Below are 19,386 nucleotides of genomic sequence, written 5' to 3'. Positions count from 1 at the left end.
TTTGGGCTTACCCAAAGCGCATAACCATATGTTAACCCCCCCAAAATGTGAATCAGATGCAGTTTGTGAATTATCCGCAAACTGAATTGCAAAATGTGAATACTGAAAAAATTATCTCGCAAAACATGAGTTTCTTAACAATTTGGTGTATCTGCTTGACTGAGGAGCCAATGGTGTGAATCTACCATTTGTAGGATTATGACTGTGTGCCTCTCACTTTCATTGGATGGGGACATGGAGGAACGCACTTCTCAGAAGGAAAATGATGACAACAGATTGTTGGAAAAGCATTTCTGTCCCTCCCTGTTGTCTGCTTTGTCATTTTTTAGCATACACAAGCACCACGAGCACCAGTTCTGTGCTGCAGTGTGTGAACTTCAGAGTGGGGCAGACAGCAGTCATGTGACTCTTTACGCATGTGTGACTGCAATACTAAAGCAACTGATTTAGGGGAGGTGATGGTCTAGTGGTTAAGGTGTTGGGCTTGAGTCCAGAAGATCGTGGGTTCAAATCCCTGCTTGACTGGAAAATCACTAAGGGCCCTTGGGCAAGGCCTTTAATCCCCTATTGCTCCCGGTGTGTAGTGAGCGCCTTGTATGGCAGCACCCTGAATGTGAGGCATAATTGTAAAGCGCTTTGAGCGTCTGATGCAGATGGAAAAGCGCTATATAAATGCAGTCCATTTATCATTTAACTGATGTGGATGAGAGTTGCATGTAGTTTGTCTAATGGACACACTTAATTGGTTCTCATCACTTGCTGTATACAGTGTGGGCAGTTAGTCAGTTAGTGTGGGCAGTTAGTCAGTGAGATCATCTTGAAATCATATATAAGTAAGTCTGGATTGAGCTGGCAATCTGAACAAAGTCTTAGATCTCCTAATTGATCTTAAGTGCTTATTTTATTTTTAGCAAACTTAAATGGTTTTGTTTTTTGGATAAAGGTTGTCAAAAGTACATTACAGTTATAATGTACGTATAAATGTTAGTTATAACTGGGCTATATTTTTTATTGAACAAGGACACAAGTAGAAGTTGAAATGAAAAAGCAAGATTTACACACTTTCCACTTTTATTGTTCATCTTTTGAAATTAAGCTGAAATTTACAATGATTCAAAAGGACTGGTCTTTTCTTGCACATTTTATTTAGTGTGCATTTGTAAAAAGTACATCTAAGGGTGTGCTCGCATAAAGACCCATTCCCTTACATGATTGTCCCTTCTCCCCAGCTGGCCTGAACTCACATTGCACAACACGTTCCAGGCCAGAGGATGTTTACGTCAACATGTGACCATTGTTTTGAGAAAATTTAGAGCCCGTGGATCCTCACAGGCAACACGCTAGTTTACTTTTTTAAGCTGTCACTTAAATTACATGTAACATGGGATGTTGGAACCACATTATACCACATGTCCTGTTATATTGCACAATAATGCAATTGGTTTATTTAAAAAAACTCATTGCTTCCCTTTGGTTTGTAGAAGAGGTCATGAGGCGCATCGAGGTCAGGCTTAAGGAAGCAAAAACCCACGCAGAGGAGTCAAAGCAGGAAACCAATAAGACAACAGAGGACTCTGCTGAGCTCAACAATGGAGAACACAAAGACAAGGAAGACACTTCTTCACAAGGTAAATTAAGTGAGCAAATCTTATGGGAAGCATTGTTAATCTGGCTCACTCACACTCTAAATTATTACGTCCGCCAAGGACGTAATAAAATCATCTGCATTTATTTATTTGTCTGTCTGTCTGTCAGCAGGATTACGTCAAAATTACTGCACAGATTTTGACAAAATTTTCACCACAGTTAGATATTAAGCCACGGAAGACTCCATTAAAATTTGGAGGTGATCGGGATCTGGATTCTGGATCAAGATTTCACTTTATATAGGCTTTGAAGCATTACAAAAAAAAAAAAACTACTCCACTGATTCTCACCAAATTTGCACCACAGATGGATATTAGGGCATGGAAGACTTCACTGAATTTTGGAGGTGATATGGATTGACGGACATCAGAAATCTCTGCTTGCTCTTGTTCTTTGTTGTTTTTGTTTGTAACTAAACTCTAAAATAGCAGACACAGTGGTGCTGTTAACAGAAGCAATAGTGTTCTCACAAATGAACAGTGAATTGTTACTTTAGCAATTTTAGGACATGTTCCTACGTCAGTTTATACGTCATCTGTAACGTCTATCATTCTGCAGTATCTACAGTTCCTTCTGTTGCATCAAGAGCTGCACGCTTGGTCCTAATCCTGTTTCAAAACGAACAACACAGTGTTGCCTCAAATGATATTTATGGAACCAAATGAGAAAAGGCAGCCAACCCAGTTTATGAGCCTGGAGAGTGGAGAGTCCCCTCCATTGCAGGAAAAGCAAGGCAGGAAAGAACAGGTACTCAGAGTAGTGCAAGAAAGACCTGTTTAGTTCAGTGTTTCTGTGTGAGCCGAATCTGTAGCCATTCTGTTCATCGTTGACTATGCATCCTAATGTTTTACATGTACATCTGTCCTAATCTGTGTGCTCGTCATTGCTGGCTGTTGAGACCCATAAACAGTTTTTATAGCACAGTTCATTTGTCTTTTTGGGTATAAGGAGCAGTTAAACTTATTTGGTACCTGATAGAAAAAATGTCTGGACATTATTAGCAATGCTGCAATTTGAGGTGGTTGAATTTATTTTACTGTGCTGGATGCTACATCCAGTTAAAACTAGTAGGTGGAAGGACAGATCCCTATTTTGTCTAATTTTTTGGGATTGCAGATGCATCTCAGACTTGAGAAACGCATGTAGTAAAATACACACTTGCCTTAACTGGTAATGGAGTCTACGCTTTTACTACAGTGCAATTGGAAAGCATTCACATGGCTTCACTCTTTCCACATTTTGTTACGTTAAAGCCACAGAGCCCTATTTAAGAACTAGAGTTCACATTCCCAGTGCTGCCTATTAAACCTGAATGTCCCTTCATGGACAGCGACATGACATCTCCTAACCGGGCAAAATATAGACGAAGTGCCCGGATGTAAATGTTTCATGTGTATTTTCAGTGCAGATATGTGAGTGAACACATAATTGGCACCCTGAGTTATGTGGTACTGTACACAAACAGGTGGATCACATTATCTTTTATTTGGCAAACGTAATAATGCTTCTTGATCTGGGGACTTTGAGTGTCATCAGTGTGTATATAGCAGAGGGTGCTGGTGTTGTCTTCCTTCTTGGCTGTTTGGTCAGCACCACATTTGATCTATCTTCATCTCACTCTGTCCTCTACATCTCTTTTGTCACACCAACCACCTGCATGTTCTTCCTTATACCATCCAAAACCTCCACTTTGGCCTTTCTCTTCTCCTTCTGCCTGGTAAATACGTCAGCAGCATGCTTCTCCCAGTACACCCCACATCCAAGGACGCTTATTTGCCGTCTTTGGACGGTTTTCTGTCTTTTTGTAAATTCTTGCCGTCTGAAAGAAATGACAGAACATTATTTTTTTATTTCTTCAAATCGACAAACTAATATTTTGCCGTAAAACCCCCAAATTCATTTGAAATCGATCAGCATAAAGTGGTTTGTTTACCAGAGAAGGAGGCCGCCAACAGTTCAACGCGCATTCTCACTGGTCGAAAAATGATGACGACTTTCCATGCGTAATCGCATTTCGCCATACGCTCTTGTGAAGGAACTAAATGCGCAACAATGTCTCGATGTTCCAGACAGTTTCCTGACTGCTTCCCACGCCAAATCTCATAGCATCGTTCAGCAAATTTTCTACCTCGTCAGTTTCTCATCCTTTATTTCCAATATTACACAAGATGAATACAGGTATGGCAATAATTTAACGCTGATATCATTTAAACAAGTAAAATCTGTGATATAAATGAGCTCAGCATCAGCAGTACACATGCGCGGCGTGCGCTTCTGGTTGGCGGCTATCGGGACAAACAAAGCCATGTGCGCAGCTGTCAGTGCTTGAGCCAGTGCACATATCATCTGACTTCACTCTAAACACACAGGTTTGTGGGACATTATACAGCTGGTGCTTCCTCATCACAAGTGGGGCAGGAGTCTACTAGGTCACCCACTCTATGGAGCTCGACAATAAATGCCATTGATTACACGTCCGCCGTCAAGCAACCCGTAACAACGCGGCCTGTGAGGAGATGGACATCGGAGGTGGAGGAAAAGCTCAGAGACTGGTTTGACAGCACTGACTGGTGCACGCTGCTTGAACAGTGTGGAGAGGAGATCGAAGGAGCTAGTCAGTGTCTGTCAGATTATGTGAACTTCTGTATGGACATTGTTATGCCCACCAAATCAGTGAACTCTTTTGCAAATAATAAACCCTGGATCACAAGGGAGGTGAAGGGGGTTTTGAACAAGAAAAAGAGAGCGTTCAAAACAAAGGATAAGGAGGAGATGAAAAGGGTAAAAGGGTGCAGAAGGAAGTGAAGGGCTGTTTAAAGACAGCTAAAATGAGCTACAAGGAGAAGGTTGAGGGGAAACTGAGAGAAAACAACATCAGAGAAGTGTGGGAAGAAATGAAAACAATAACAGGGTGCAAAAAGGTGGCTGGTTTGGTTGGGGAGAGTGTAGAGAGAGCTGCTGAACTGAACGCTTTTTTCAACAGGTTCAGTGATGCCCCTGTTCTCCCTGTTTCCAGTGCTGGCACTGACCAGCCCATCACTGTGTCCTCCCCACGACCAGTTCTCACATCCCTTCCTATGGGGGGTCCAGAGGCTGCTGGAGTCCCTCCATTAAGTTATCGTAAGGGACAGACATCTCCCATTACTCCCATCGCCCCTCCCCTTCAGCTCTCCTTCACATCACAGAACATCAGGTGAGGAGGGAGCTGCAGAGGCTAAACATCAGGGAAGCAGCAGTTTGCATACAGAGAGAGAGTGGGGGTGGAGGATGCTGTTTGCTACCTTCTCCATCGCACCCTCTCACACCTGGATGAAGGAGGCTGCGCTGTGAGGGTGCTATTTTTTTATTTCTACTGTGCTTTTAATACCATTCAGCCTCACCTGCTGTAGGAGAAGCTCATTGGAATGACTGTGGAGCCACTCCTTGTGTCCTGGATCATGGACTATTTAAACAACAGGCCGCGGTATGTCCGCATGGGACAAAACATCTCAAGCACCCTGACTCTTGAAAGGGTAGTTGTAAAACAGCTAACTGATCATCTGCAGAGGAATGGTCTATTTGAAGAGTTTCAGTCAGGTTTTAGATTTCATCATAGTACAGAAACAGCATTAGTGAAGGTTACAAATGATCTTCTTATGGCCTCAGACAGTGGACTCATCTCTGTGCTTGTTCTGTTAGAACTCAGTGCTGCTTTTGATACTGTTGACCATAAAATTTTATTACAGAGATTAGAGCATGCCATAGGTATTAAAGGCACTGTGCTGCGGTGGTTTGAATCATATTTATCTAATAGATTACAATTTGTTCATGTAAATGGGGAATCTTCTTCACAGACTAAGGTTAATTATGGAGTTCCACAAGGTTCTGTGCTAGGACCAATTTTATTCACTTTATACATGCGTCCCTTAGGCAGTATTATTAGACGGCATTGCTTAAATTTTCATTGTTAAGCAGATGATACCCAGCTTTATCTATCCATGAAGCCAGAGGACACACACCAATTAGCTAAACTGCAGGATTGTCTTACAGACATAAAGACATGGATGACCTCTAATTTCCTGCTTTTAAACTCAGATAAAACTGAAGTTATTGTACTTGGCCTCACAAATCTTAGAAACATGGTGTCTAACCAGATCCTTACTCTGGATGGCATTACCCTGACCTCTAGTAATACTGTGAGAAATCTTGGAGTCATTTTTGATCAGGATATGTCATTGGCCATTGTCTTGTACAACTAATACAACTTGTACAACTAATTATTATTATATGTGAAATACTTATTTGTTACAGAGAGACTTAAAGTTGTGGCAGACCATGTTTATGGCATTCATCAGCTCTCTGCTTGCTCCAAATTTAAGCCTCAGGTTTTGCACGTAGCACATGTTTTGGTACCTCAATGATTTATTTATTTTCTGGTTAAATGTCCTGTCTTTTGCTATGCATTGTTTCATGCTCTTCAAATCACTTTTTCAATTTGGTGGAAAGCGTCCCTGGCAGCAACTACCATGCTGTCAAAATGTCTGTCAAAACCAGCTCCTTATTCTCATTCCAGTTTATGGGAATTCATGGTGGTTGGGGGATTCTTGTGGCTGAGATAAGGAGGCTCTTTGCCAAGAAGAACCATTTGCTACCTCGACAACAAAGAATGCATAAATATGCAGGACTCTTGGTTTGGCAGTGCAGCGTGTGCACAGCTTGTGCTGAATCTGTGTTCTTATTTGTGTCTGCAGAGGTTTTGTTTTCTGGGTCTAGCAATAATATATCAGCCAAGTGTTTTGCCTCTAATGAGATTTGTTGGTGAGACATAGTGGATAGAAGTGGTGATGGTTGGGCTGTTTGTGTTATTTGAGAAATTGTGTGGCTTAATTTTTCCTCTCATTCTCATTTTTGTTACTCATACAGCCATTTAAATATAGAGCTGTCCAGAGGTTGTTGCCTTTGTCAGTTTGCTGTATCAGTTTTTTTAACCCCCACTTTTCTTAGTTTTCCTTAGTGCCGTTTTCCTGCCACATTTCTGCAGATAATGATATGAAAGCAGAGCCTAGCAGTGAAGACAAATACATCCACTCTGACCAGACACAGAATCAAGGCCAACAAGAAAGGTCACCTCTACCAGACATGATCAATGACGGTGGCCAAGAGTCTAGACCAGGCATTGTTAGGAAACCAGAGGAGCCTGACCTGGCTGATAGGTCGTCTCAGTCATCCTTTACAAGCCAAGATGGGACAGGTAAGCATGATACCCTTGATGGGGTGGCTCTAGCGTCAGGTGTGTGTGTGTGTGTGTGTGTGTGTGTGTGTGTGTGTGTGTGTGTGTGTGTGTGTGTGTGTGTGTGTGTGTGTGTGTGTGTGTGTGTGTGTGTGTGTGTGTGTGTGTGTGTGTGTGTGTGTGTGTGTGTGTGTATATGTGTGAGACTTGGTTGGGTATGCCAAAGGCCCCCCTGGAAAATATTAAAAATCTAGTTTTTTTTCCTTCATTCTAAGGCAATCTGAGAAGCTAAATAGTAACTCTCTTGTCATCGTTTTTAATACGCAATTGTTATTTTAAACACGGGGAATATTCTAATTGTTCATCAGTCAGCCATTCCCTTTTCCTCACACCTGTGTTCAATGGCAAGTGTGGGGGTGGGGTGGGGGTTCAACATTTTCAACCCACCCCCCAACCCCTGGATCTGCCATGGGATAACTTCAGTGTTGGGTTTTCTCTGCATGCTGTCTGTTTAATCAACTTTTAATTAATTCTGCTGATGGTGTCATCTGTTTCTTGTGTGACAGAGGAGTATGAAAGGATGAAGAGTGAGAAAACCACAGAACCCAGGCAAGACTCTAATAATCAAACATCCCAAGGCAGTGTAGAGGTGAGGTATATTCTTGTTTTGTTTTGTTTTTGGGTTTTTTTTTAAATGGAAACTGGGGGCGGCGGGGGGAGATTGAATTCTGTTAAATCTCTGTGACAAAGCTCTTGAAATATGATGAAAAAAAAATTCAGTAATTGTACAAAAAAAAATCAAATGTCATGCTGTAACATTTGCACACAAACTTGCCGATGTACTAGTTATTTGTTTATTCAACTTTCTGTTTCTTCTTCTTTTTATTGTTATTTTTGCAAAGGTATTCAGACATTTTTAATATGGCTGTAGTTGGGACCACCGGTTTATTTATTTTATTTTTTAAGTACTTTATAGGTAAACTGGTATAGATAATTCTCATGTGGCATTTACAAATTGACACCAGTGTCATATTACTGGGGGAAGAGCTACATGCACCGTTACAATAATGCAACCATGGTGGTTATCTGTGTTGTTTTTGAATGCCACAAGACACAACAAAAAAGTGGACCATAATTTTCATCAATTCTCCAAAATTCAAACAAGGAGCAGGGAGAAAACAGAATCTCGGTGTGAAGAGAGGAGAAGCCTTTAGATGGCCAGGATCAGTAAGAAGGATTTTAAAACCTCTGCATATTTTCTTGTGTTTTCCGACAGTTTCATTCAAGGTACTTAAAAAGTAATTAGCTATTGGATTTTCAGTGATAAGCAAAACCAGAGTTTAAGTGTGCATTCTCTCTGCTTGAGTAGAGCCAGCAGGCCGCACAGGTAGTTACTCTACAGACCAGTGGTTCACCTTTTTAAAAGCTCCTTAACACCATCCTTAGTTTAAAATAATTAACAAGCCTTTTTTAAACACAGATCTCCAACACGATCACTGTGATTTATAAGCATGAAGAATAACGGGCTGCACCAAGTACTGCCTCTCTGCCGGTTTAAATGATCATTTTTCACTCTCCTTCACACTAAATCTGCGTATGATGGAAATTACCTTTTTACATGCCAATCTGTTAGTGATGTGATTGTGGTGATGTTACATATATGCAGTCCACTGCAATACGTCCACTAGAGATAGGCAATCATCCGACAAGATGGCATGTACAAAGTTTGGACAAACTTTCCCGTTCAATTCATTTGGGAAAGTGTGTACAAACCTTTGACTGGTACTATATGTAGGTTACTGAATACAATCTATAAGTGTTGCATTTGTAGGAAAAACAAACTCGATTAACAGTAAAAACTAAATGAATTCAAATCCCAAAGAAGACGGTATCCTAACTGTCAGCTTGCTATCATTTGTTTCTGGACATTCAATTCATTTATTTTATTTGTATAGTGCAAAGCACAACAAAGCTACCTAAAGGCACTTTACACACATAAGGTCTGAGCTTACCAACCACTCTGAGCAAGCACACAGGCGACAGTGGTGGTAAGGAAAAACTCCCTCTGGTGATACTGAGGAAGAAACCTCAAGCAGACCAGACCCAGAAGGGTGACCTACTGCTTAGGCCATTCTAACAGTTACAAGGTTTTTATACATTGTACAAGAAATTCTGTACAAACAGAAGAAACAGAAGAGCAACAAAAACAGAGTGCTTAATTGAAACTAGAGTCTATCTTGGGTCTCTAATACATAGGCGTCCATATCAAGCACTGGTAGGCTGCAGGGCACGAACTCCGGTCAGTGGTGCAACAGGCATGTTATCCCAAGGTCAGTCCGGTACCCTGGTGTGCAGAGCCAGGATCTGTCATGCCTCGGACAGAGAGAAAAAGAGCTGAATCAGTTGGCCGGAAACAACTGCACTTGAAGCATTAATTCAACAGTAGTAAATCAACAGGGAAGCAAAGAAATTGCTAAGATGGTTGCTGGCAGCTAACCCTGTGCTTCACTGACACACCCAGAATGTAGATGTAGTAAGGCAGACACCTGTTCCATTGGTAATAATATGAATTAAAAGGAAAGGAAGCATAGTTCCATACTACTGTGGAACCCCGTATCAAATCAAATCAAATCAAAATCAATTTTATTTATATAGCGCCAAATCACAAACAGTTGCCCCAAGGTGCTTTATATTGTAAGGCAAAAGCCATACAATAATTACAGAAAAACCCCAGCGGTCAAAACGACCCCCTATGAGCAAGCACTTGGCGACAGTGGGAAGGAAAACTCCCTTTTAACAGTAAGAAACCTCCAGCAGAACCAGGCTCAGGGAGGGGCAGTCTTCTGCTGGGACTGGTTGGGGCTGAGGGGAGAGAATCAGGAAAAAGACATGCTGTGGAAGAGAGTAGAGATCAGTCACCAATGATTAAAAGCAGAGTGGTGCATACAGAGCAAAAAGAGGTGAATAAAAAGAAACACTGGGTGCATCATGGGAAACCCCCCAGCAGTCTAAGTCTATAGCAGCATAACTAAAGGATGGTTCAGGGTCACCTGAAACTATGAGCTTTTTCAAAAAGGAAGGTTTTAAGCTTAAAAGTAGAGAGGGTGTCTGTCTCCCTAATCCGAATTGGGAGCTGGTTCCACAGGAGAGGAGCCTGAAAGCTGAAGGCTCTGCCTCCCATTGTGCTCTTACAAATCCTAGCAACTACAAGTAAGCCTGCAGTCTGAGAGCGAAGCGCTCTCTTGGGGTGATATGGTACTATGAGGTCCCTAAGATAAGATGGGACCTGATTATTCAAAACCTTATAAGTAAGAAGAAGAATTTTAAATTCTATTCTGGAATTAACAGGGAAACAATGAAGAGAAGCCAATATGGGTGAAATATGCTCTCTCCTTCTAGTTCCTGTCAGTACTCTAGCTGCAGCATTTTGAATTAACTGAAGGCTTTTCGGGGAACTTTAGGACAACCTGATAATAATGAATTACAATAGTCCAGCCTAGAGGAAATAAATGCATGAATTAGCTCAGCATCACTCTGAGACAAGACCTTTCTAATTTTAGAGATATCGCGCAAATGCAAAAAAGCAGTCCTACATATTTGCTTAATATGCGCATTGAAGGACATATCCTGATCAAAAATGACTCCAAGATTTCTCACAGTATTACTGGAGGTCAGGGTAATGCCATCCAGAGTAAGGATCTGGTTAGAAACCATGTTTCTAAGATTTGTGGGGCCAAGTACAATAACTTCAGTTTTATCTGAATTTAAAAGCAGGAATTTAGAGGTCATCCATGTCTTTATGTCTGAAAGACATTCCTGCATTTTAACTAATTGGTGTGTGTCCTCTGGCTTCATGGATAGATAAAGCTGGGTATCATCTGCGTAACAATGAAAATTTAAGCAATGCTTTCTAATAATACTGCCTAAGGCAAGCATGTATAAAGTGAATAAAATTGGTCCTAGCACAGAACCTTGTGGAACTCCATAATTAACCTTAGTCCGTGAAGAAGACTCCCCATTTACATGAACAAATTGTAATCTATTAGATAAATATGATTCAAACCACTGCAGCACAGTGCCTTTAATACCTATGGCATGCTCTAATCTCTGTAATAAAATTTTATGGTCAACAGTATCAAAAGCTGCACTGAGGTCTAACAGGACGAGCACAGAGATGAGTCCACTGTCTGAGGCCATAAGAAGATCATTTGTAACCTTCAGTAATGCTGTTTCTGTACTATGATGAATTCTGAAACCTGACTGAAACTCTTCAAATAGACCATTCCTCTGCAGATGATCACTTAGGTGTTTTGTAACTACCATTTCAAGAATTTTTGAGAGAAAAGGAAGGTTGGAGATTGGCCTATAATTAGCTAAGATAGCTGGGTCAAGTGATGGCTTTTTAAGTAATGGTTTAATTACTGCCACCTTAAAAGCCTGTGGTACATAGCCAACTAATAAAGATAGATTGATCATATTTAAGATCGAAGCATTAATTAACGGTAGGGCTTCCTTGAGCAGCCTGGTAGGAATGGGGTCTAATAGACATGTTGATGGTTTGGAGGAAGTGACTAATGAAAGTAACTCAGACAGAACAATCGGAGAGAAAGAGTCTAACCAAATACCAGCATTACTGAAAGCAGCCAAAGATAACGATATGTCTTTGGGATGGTTATGAATAATTTTTTCTCTTATAGTTAAAATTTTATTTGCAAAGAAAGTCATGAAGTCATTACTAGTTAAAGTTAAAGGAATACTCGGCTCAATAGAGCTCTGACTCTTTGTCAGCCTGGCTACAGTGCTGAAAAGAAACCTGGGGTTGTTCTTATTTTCTTCAATTAGTGATGAATAGTAAGATGTCCTAGCTTTATGGAGGGCTTTTTTATAGAGCAACAGACTCTTTTTCCAGGCTAAATAAAGATCTTCTAAATTAGTGAGATGCCATTTTCTCTCCAGCTTACGGGTTATCTGCTTTAAGCTGCGAGTTTGTGGGTTAAACCACGGAGTCAGGCACTTCTGATTTAAGGCTCTCTTTTTCAGAGGAGCTACAGCATCCAAAGTTGTGCTCAATGAGGATGTAAAGCTATTGACGAGATAATCTATCTCACTCACAGAGTTTAGGTAGAGTATATCATCCGAACAAGATTTTAGGTGACATTACTGTACAGGGCACAGTGAGAGTGACTGGTTAGGTAGGATGTCAACCATACCAGGACATTTCCAGCTATCCCAAAGTGATTCTCCAACCTATCGAGTAGTATACGATGATTCACCGTGTTGAGGGCAGCACTAAGATCTGACAGTAACAGAACCGTGGTGGTGTCCGAATCCATTGTGAGCAGGAGATCATTTACTACTTTAGTAAGCGCTGTCTTCGTGGAATGGTGTATTTCAAATGCATACTGCAGTCGCTCAGAGGGGTTATTCTCAGTACCTTACTGAGAATAACCTCTATGAGCCATTCCACGAGCTGCTGTGAAACTACTTTTTCAAGGATTTTACAACAAAATAATAGGTTTGATATTGGCCTATAATTTTTCAGGAGATCGGAGTCATGGTTTATTTTCTTATGTATTGGTTGAATCACTGCAGATTTACAGCATTTAGGAACAGATCCTGAGGTTAATGATAGGTTAATAATTTCCAGTACAGTAGACCCAAGTGTAAACCACAGGTCTGTAAACATTTTTGTTGGTATAGGGTCAAAATGACATGTTGTGCATTTAGCAGAGTTTTTGTCAGCACACCCAGTGAGGTGATACCAAATTCAGTAAATCTGTGTGAGGCGTCAACGATGGCACCCACCTCAATAACAGTGTGTAGTGGCCGGATTAAGGCATACTAGGATATATTTGACCTAATGTCATCTGTTTTCTTTTCGAAGTCAATCAATCAATCAATTTTTTTATATAGCGCCAAATCACAACAAACAGTTGCCCCAAGGCGCCTTATATTGTAAGGCAAGGCCATACAACAATTATGTAAAACCCCAACGGTCAAAACGACCCCCTGTGAGCAAGCACTTGGCTACAGTGGGAAGGAAAAACTCCCTTTTAACAGGAAGAAACCTCCAGCAGAACCAGGCTCAGGGAGGGGCAGTCTTCTGCTGGGACTGGTTGGGGCTGAGGGAGAGAACCAAGAAAAAGACATGCTGTGGAGGGGAGCAGAGATCGATCACTAATGATTAAATGCAGAGTGGTGCATACAGAGCAAAAAGAGAAAGAAACAGTGCATCATGGGAACCCCCCAGCAGTCTACGTCTATAGCAGCATAACTAAGGGATGGTTCAGGGTCACCTGATCCAGCCCTAACTATAAGCTTTAGCAAAAAGGAAAGTTTTAAGCCTAATCTTAAAAGTAGAGAGGGTGTCTGTCTCCCTGATCTGAATTGGGAGCTGGTTCCACAGGAGAGGAGCCTGAAAGCTGAAGGCTCTGCCTCCCATTCTACTCTTACAAACCCTAGGAACTACAAGTAAGCCTGCAGTCTGAGAGCGAAGCGCTCTATTGGGGTGATATGGTACTACGAGGTCCCTAAGATAAGATGGGACCTGATTATTCAAAACCTTATAAGTAAGAAGAAGAATTTTAAATTCTATTCTAGAATTAACAGGAAGCCAATGAAGAGAGGCCAATATGGGTGAGATATGCTCTCTCCTTCTAGTCCCCGTCAGTACTCTAGCTGCAGCATTTTGAATTAACTGAAGGCTTTTTAGGGAACTTTTAGGACAACCTGATAATAATGAATTACAATAGTCCAGCCTAGAGGAAATAAATGCATGAATTAGTTTTTCAGCATCACTCTGAGACAAGACCTTTCTGATTTTAGAGATATTGCGTAAATGCAAAAAAGCAGTCCTACATATTTGTTTAATATGCGCTTTGAATGACATATCCTGATCAAAAATGACTCCAAGATTTCTCACAGTATTACTAGAGGTCAGGGTAATGCCATCCAGAGTAAGGATCTGGTTAGACACCATGTTTCTAAGATTTGTGGGGCCAAGTACAATAACTTCAGTTTTATCTGAGTTTAAAAGCAGGAAATTAGAGGTCATCCATGTCTTTATGTCTGTAAGACAATCCTGCAGTTTAGCTAATTGGTGTGTGTCCTCTGGCTTCATGGATAGATAAAGCTGGGTATCATCTGCGTAACAATGAAAATTTAAGCAATACCGTCTAATAATACTGCCTAAGGGAAGCATGTATAAAGTAAATAAAATTGGTCCTAGCACAGAACCTTGTGGAACTCCATAATTAACTTTAGTCTGTGAAGAAGATTCCCCATTTACATGAACAAATTGTAATCTATTAGACAAATATGATTCAAACCACCGCAGCGCAGTGCCTTTAATACCTATGGCATGCTCTAATCTCTGTAATAAAATTTTATGGTCAACAGTATCAAAAGCAGCACTGAGGTCTAACAGAACAAGCACAGAGATGAGTCCACTGTCCGAGGCCATAAGAAGATCATTTGTAACCTTCACTAATGCTGTTTCTGTACTATGATGAATTCTAAAACCTGACTGAAACTCTTCAAATAGACCATTCCTCTGCAGATGATCAGTTAGCTGTTTTACAACTACCCTTTCAAGAATTTTTGAGAGAAAAGGAAGGTTGGAGATTGGCCTATAATTAGCTAAGATAGCTGGGTCAAGTGATGGCTTTTTAAGTAATGGTTTAATTACTGCCACCTTAAAAGCCTGTGGTACATAGCCAACTAACAAAGATAGATTGATCATATTTAAGATCGAAGCATTAATTAACGGTAGGGCTTCCTTGAGCAGCCTGGTAGGAATGGGGTCTAATAGACATGTTGATGGTTTGGAGGAAGTGACTAATGAAAGTAACTCAGACAGAACAATCGGAGAGAAAGAGTCTAACCAAATACCAGCATTACTGAAAGCAGCCAAAGATAACGATATGTCTTTGGGATGGTTATGAATAATTTTTTCTCTTATAGTTAAAATTTTATTTGCAAAGAAAGTCATGAAGTCATTACTAGTTAAAGTTAAAGGAATACTCGGCTCAATAGAGCTCTGACTCTTTGTCAGCCTGGCTACAGTGCTGAAAAGAAACCTGGGGTTGTTCTTATTTTCTTCAATTAGTGATGAATAGTAAGATGTCCTAGCTTTATGGAGGGCTTTTTTATAGAGCAACAGACTCTTTTTCCAGGCTAAATAAAGATCTTCTAAATTAGTGAGATGCCATTTTCTCTCCAGCTTACGGGTTATCTGCTTTAAGCTGCGAGTTTGTGGGTTAAACCACGGAGTCAGGCACTTCTGATTTAAGGCTCTCTTTTTCAGAGGAGCTACAGCATCCAAAGTTGTGCTCAATGAGGATGTAAAGCTATTGACGAGATAATCTATCTCACTCACAGAGTTTAGGTAGAGTATATCATCCGAACAAGATTTTAGGTGACATTACTGTACAGGGCACAGTGAGAGTGACTGGTTAGGTAGGATGTCAACCATACCAGGACATTTCCAGCTATCCCAAAGTGATTCTCCAACCTATCGAGTAGTATACGATGATTCACCGTGTTGAGGGCAGCACTAAGATCTGACAGTAACAGAACCGTGGTGGTGTCCGAATCCATTGTGAGCAGGAGATCATTTACTACTTTAGTAAGCGCTGTCTTCGTGGAATGGTGTATTTCAAATGCATACTGCAGTCGCTCAGAGGGGTTATTCTCAGTACCTTACTGAGAATAACCTCTATGAGCCATTCCACGAGCTGCTGTGAAACTACTTTTTCAAGGATTTTACAACAAAATAATAGGTTTGATATTGGCCTATAATTTTTCAGGAGATCGGAGTCATGGTTTATTTTCTTATGTATTGGTTGAATCACTGCAGATTTACAGCATTTAGGAACAGATCCTGAGGTTAATGATAGGTTAATAATTTCCAGTACAGTAGACCCAAGTGTAAACCACAGGTCTGTAAACATTTTTGTTGGTATAGGGTCAAAATGACATGTTGTGCATTTAGCAGAGTTTTTGTCAGCACACCCAGTGAGGTGATACCAAATTCAGTAAATCTGTGTGAGGCGTCAACGATGGCACCCACCTCAATAACAGTGTGTAGTGGCCGGATTAAGGCATACTAGGATATATTTGACCTAATGTCATCTGTTTTCTTTTCGAAGTCAATCAATCAATCAATTTTTTTATATAGCGCCAAATCACAACAAACAGTTGCCCCAAGGCGCCTTATATTGTAAGGCAAGGCCATACAACAATTATGTAAAACCCCAACGGTCAAAACGACCCCCTGTGAGCAAGCACTTGGCTACAGTGGGAAGGAAAAACTCCCTTTTAACAGGAAGAAACCTCCAGCAGAACCAGGCTCAGGGAGGGGCAGTCTTCTGCTGGGACTGGTTGGGGCTGAGGGAGAGAACCAAGAAAAAGACATGCTGTGGAGGGGAGCAGAGATCGATCACTAATGATTAAATGCAGAGTGGTGCATACAGAGCAAAAAGAGAAAGAAACAGTGCATCATGGGAACCCCCCAGCAGTCTACGTCTATAGCAGCATAACTAAGGGATGGTTCAGGGTCACCTGATCCAGCCCTAACTATAAGCTTTAGCAAAAAGGAAAGTTTTAAGCCTAATCTTAAAAGTAGAGAGGGTGTCTGTCTCCCTGATCTGAATTGGGAGCTGGTTCCACAGGAGAGGAGCCTGAAAGCTGAAGGCTCTGCCTCCCATTCTACTCTTACAAACCCTAGGAACTACAAGTAAGCCTGCAGTCTGAGAGCGAAGCGCTCTATTGGGGTGATATGGTACTACGAGGTCCCTAAGATAAGATGGGACCTGATTATTCAAAACCTTATAAGTAAGAAGAAGAATTTTAAATTCTATTCTAGAATTAACAGGAAGCCAATGAAGAGAGGCCAATATGGGTGAGATATGCTCTCTCCTTCTAGTCCCCGTCAGTACTCTAGCTGCAGCATTTTGAATTAACTGAAGGCTTTTTAGGGAACTTTTAGGACAACCTGATAATAATGAATTACAATAGTCCAGCCTAGAGGAAATAAATGCATGAATTAGTTTTTCAGCATCACTCTGAGACAAGACCTTTCTGATTTTAGAGATATTGCGTAAATGCAAAAAAGCAGTCCTACATATTTGTTTAATATGCGCTTTGAATGACATATCCTGATCAAAAATGACTCCAAGATTTCTCACAGTATTACTAGAGGTCAGGGTAATGCCATCCAGAGTAAGGATCTGGTTAGACACCATGTTTCTAAGATTTGTGGGGCCAAGTACAATAACTTCAGTTTTATCTGAGTTTAAAAGCAGGAAATTAGAGGTCATCCATGTCTTTATGTCTGTAAGACAATCCTGCAGTTTAGCTAATTGGTGTGTGTCCTCTGGCTTCATGGATAGATAAAGCTGGGTATCATCTGCGTAACAATGAAAATTTAAGCAATACCGTCTAATAATACTGCCTAAGGGAAGCATGTATAAAGTAAATAAAATTGGTCCTAGCACAGAACCTTGTGGAACTCCATAATTAACTTTAGTCTGTGAAGAAGATTCCCCATTTACATGAACAAATTGTAATCTATTAGACAAATATGATTCAAACCACCGCAGCGCAGTGCCTTTAATACCTATGGCATGCTCTAATCTCTGTAATAAAATTTTATGGTCAACAGTATCAAAAGCAGCACTGAGGTCTAACAGAACAAGCACAGAGATGAGTCCACTGTCCGAGGCCATAAGAAGATCATTTGTAACCTTCACTAATGCTGTTTCTGTACTATGATGAATTCTAAAACCTGACTGAAACTCTTCAAATAGACCATTCCTCTGCAGATGATCAGTTAGCTGTTTTACAACTACCCTTTCAAGAATTTTTGAGAGAAAAGGAAGGTTGGAGATTGGCCTATAATTAGCTAAGATAGCTGGGTCAAGTGATGGCTTTTTAAGTAATGGTTTAATTACTGCCACCTTAAAAGCCTGTGGTACATAGCCAACTAACAAAGATAGATTGATCATATTTAAGATCGAAGCATTAAATAATGGTAGGGCTTCCTTGAGCAGCCTGGTAGGAATGGGGTCTAATAAACATGTTGATGGTTTGGATGAAGTAACTAATGAGAATAACTCAGACAGAACAATCGGAGAGAAAGAGTCTAACCAAATACCGGCATCACTGAAAGCAGCCAAAGATATCGATACGTCTTTGGGATGGTTATGAGTAATTTTTTCTCTAATAGTTAAAATTTTGTTAGCAAAGAAAGTCATGAAGTCATTACTAGTTAAAGTTAATGGAATACTCAGCTCAATAGAGCTCTGACTCTTTGTCAGCCTGGCTACAGTGCTGAAAAGAAACCTGGGGTTGTTCTTATTTTCTTCAATTAGTGATGAGTAGAAAGATGTCCTAGCTTTACGGAGGGCTTTTTTATAGAGCAAAAGACTCTTTTTCCAGGCTAAGTGAAGATCTTCTAAATTAGTGAGACGCCATTTCCTCTCCAACTTACAGGTTATCTGCTTTAAGCTACGAGTTTGTGAGTTATACCACGGAGTCAGACACTTCTGATTTAAAGCTCTCTTTTTCAGAGGAGCTACAGCATCCAAAGTTGTCTTCAATGAGGATGTAAAACTATTGACGAGATACTCTATCTCCCTTACAGAGTTTAGGTAGCTACTCTGCACTGTGTTGGTATATGGCATTAGAGAACATAAAGAAGGAATCATATCCTTAAACCTAGTTACAGCGCTTTCTGAAAGACTTCTAGTGTAATGAAACTTATTCCCCACTGCTGGGTAGTCCATCAGAGTAAATGTAAATGTTATTAAGAAATGATCAGACAGAAGGGAGTTTTCAGGGAATACTGTTAAGTCTTCTATTTCCATACCATAAGTCAGAACAAGATCTAAGATATGATTAAAGTGGTGGGTGGACTCATTTACTTTTTGAGCAAAGCCAATAGAGTCTAATAATAGATTAAATGCAGTGTTGAGGCTGTCATTCTCAGCATCTGTGTGGATGTTAAAATCGCCCACTATAATTATCTTATCTGAGCTAAGCACTAAGTCAGACAAAAGGTCTGAAAATTCACAGAGAAACTCACAGTAACGACCAGGTGGACGATAGATAATAACAAATAAAACTGGTTTTTGGGACTTCCAATTTGGATGGACAAGACTAAGAGACAAGCCTTCAAATGAATTAAAGCTCTGTCTGGGTTTTGGATTAATTAATAAGCTGGAATGGAAGATTGCTGCTAATCCTCCACCCCGGCCCGTGCTACGAGCATTCTGACAGTTAGTGTGACTCGGGGGTGTTGACTCATTTAAACTAACATATTCATCCTGCTGTAACCAGGTTTCTGTTAGGCAGAATAAATCAATATGTTGATCAATTATTATATCATTTACCAACAGGGACTTAGAAGAGAGAGACCTAATGTTTAATAGACCACATTTAACTGTTTTAGTCTGTGGTGCAGTTGAAGGTGCTATATTATTTTTTCTTTTTGAATTTTTATGCTTAAATAGATTTTGCTGGTTATTGGT

The 19,386-nt window shown here is 40.5% G+C and overlaps 1 protein-coding gene across 8 annotated transcripts in view; it reads left to right on the top strand.

Annotated features, from left to right (window-relative positions):
- Nucleotides 1-19,386, top strand: part of bptf (bromodomain PHD finger transcription factor) — an 82,899-nt gene that overhangs the window by 17,730 nt on the left and 45,783 nt on the right. For all 8 annotated transcript variants that reach the window (XM_034190125.1, XM_034190127.1, XM_034190124.1 and 5 more), the window contains exons 4-6: nucleotides 1,482-1,628; nucleotides 6,668-6,877; nucleotides 7,423-7,505. In XM_034190125.1, coding sequence (XP_034046016.1) covers nucleotides 1,482-1,628; nucleotides 6,668-6,877; nucleotides 7,423-7,505 — 440 coding nt within the window. The remainder of the gene's footprint in view (nucleotides 1-1,481; nucleotides 1,629-6,667; nucleotides 6,878-7,422; nucleotides 7,506-19,386) is intronic.

Source organism: Thalassophryne amazonica, chromosome 16 (assembly GCF_902500255.1).
Source record: "Thalassophryne amazonica chromosome 16, fThaAma1.1, whole genome shotgun sequence".
NCBI lineage: Eukaryota > Metazoa > Chordata > Actinopteri > Batrachoidiformes > Batrachoididae > Thalassophryne > Thalassophryne amazonica.
The sequence above is the reverse complement of the archived record's forward strand: the minus strand, read 5'-3'. Positions and strand labels throughout refer to the sequence as shown.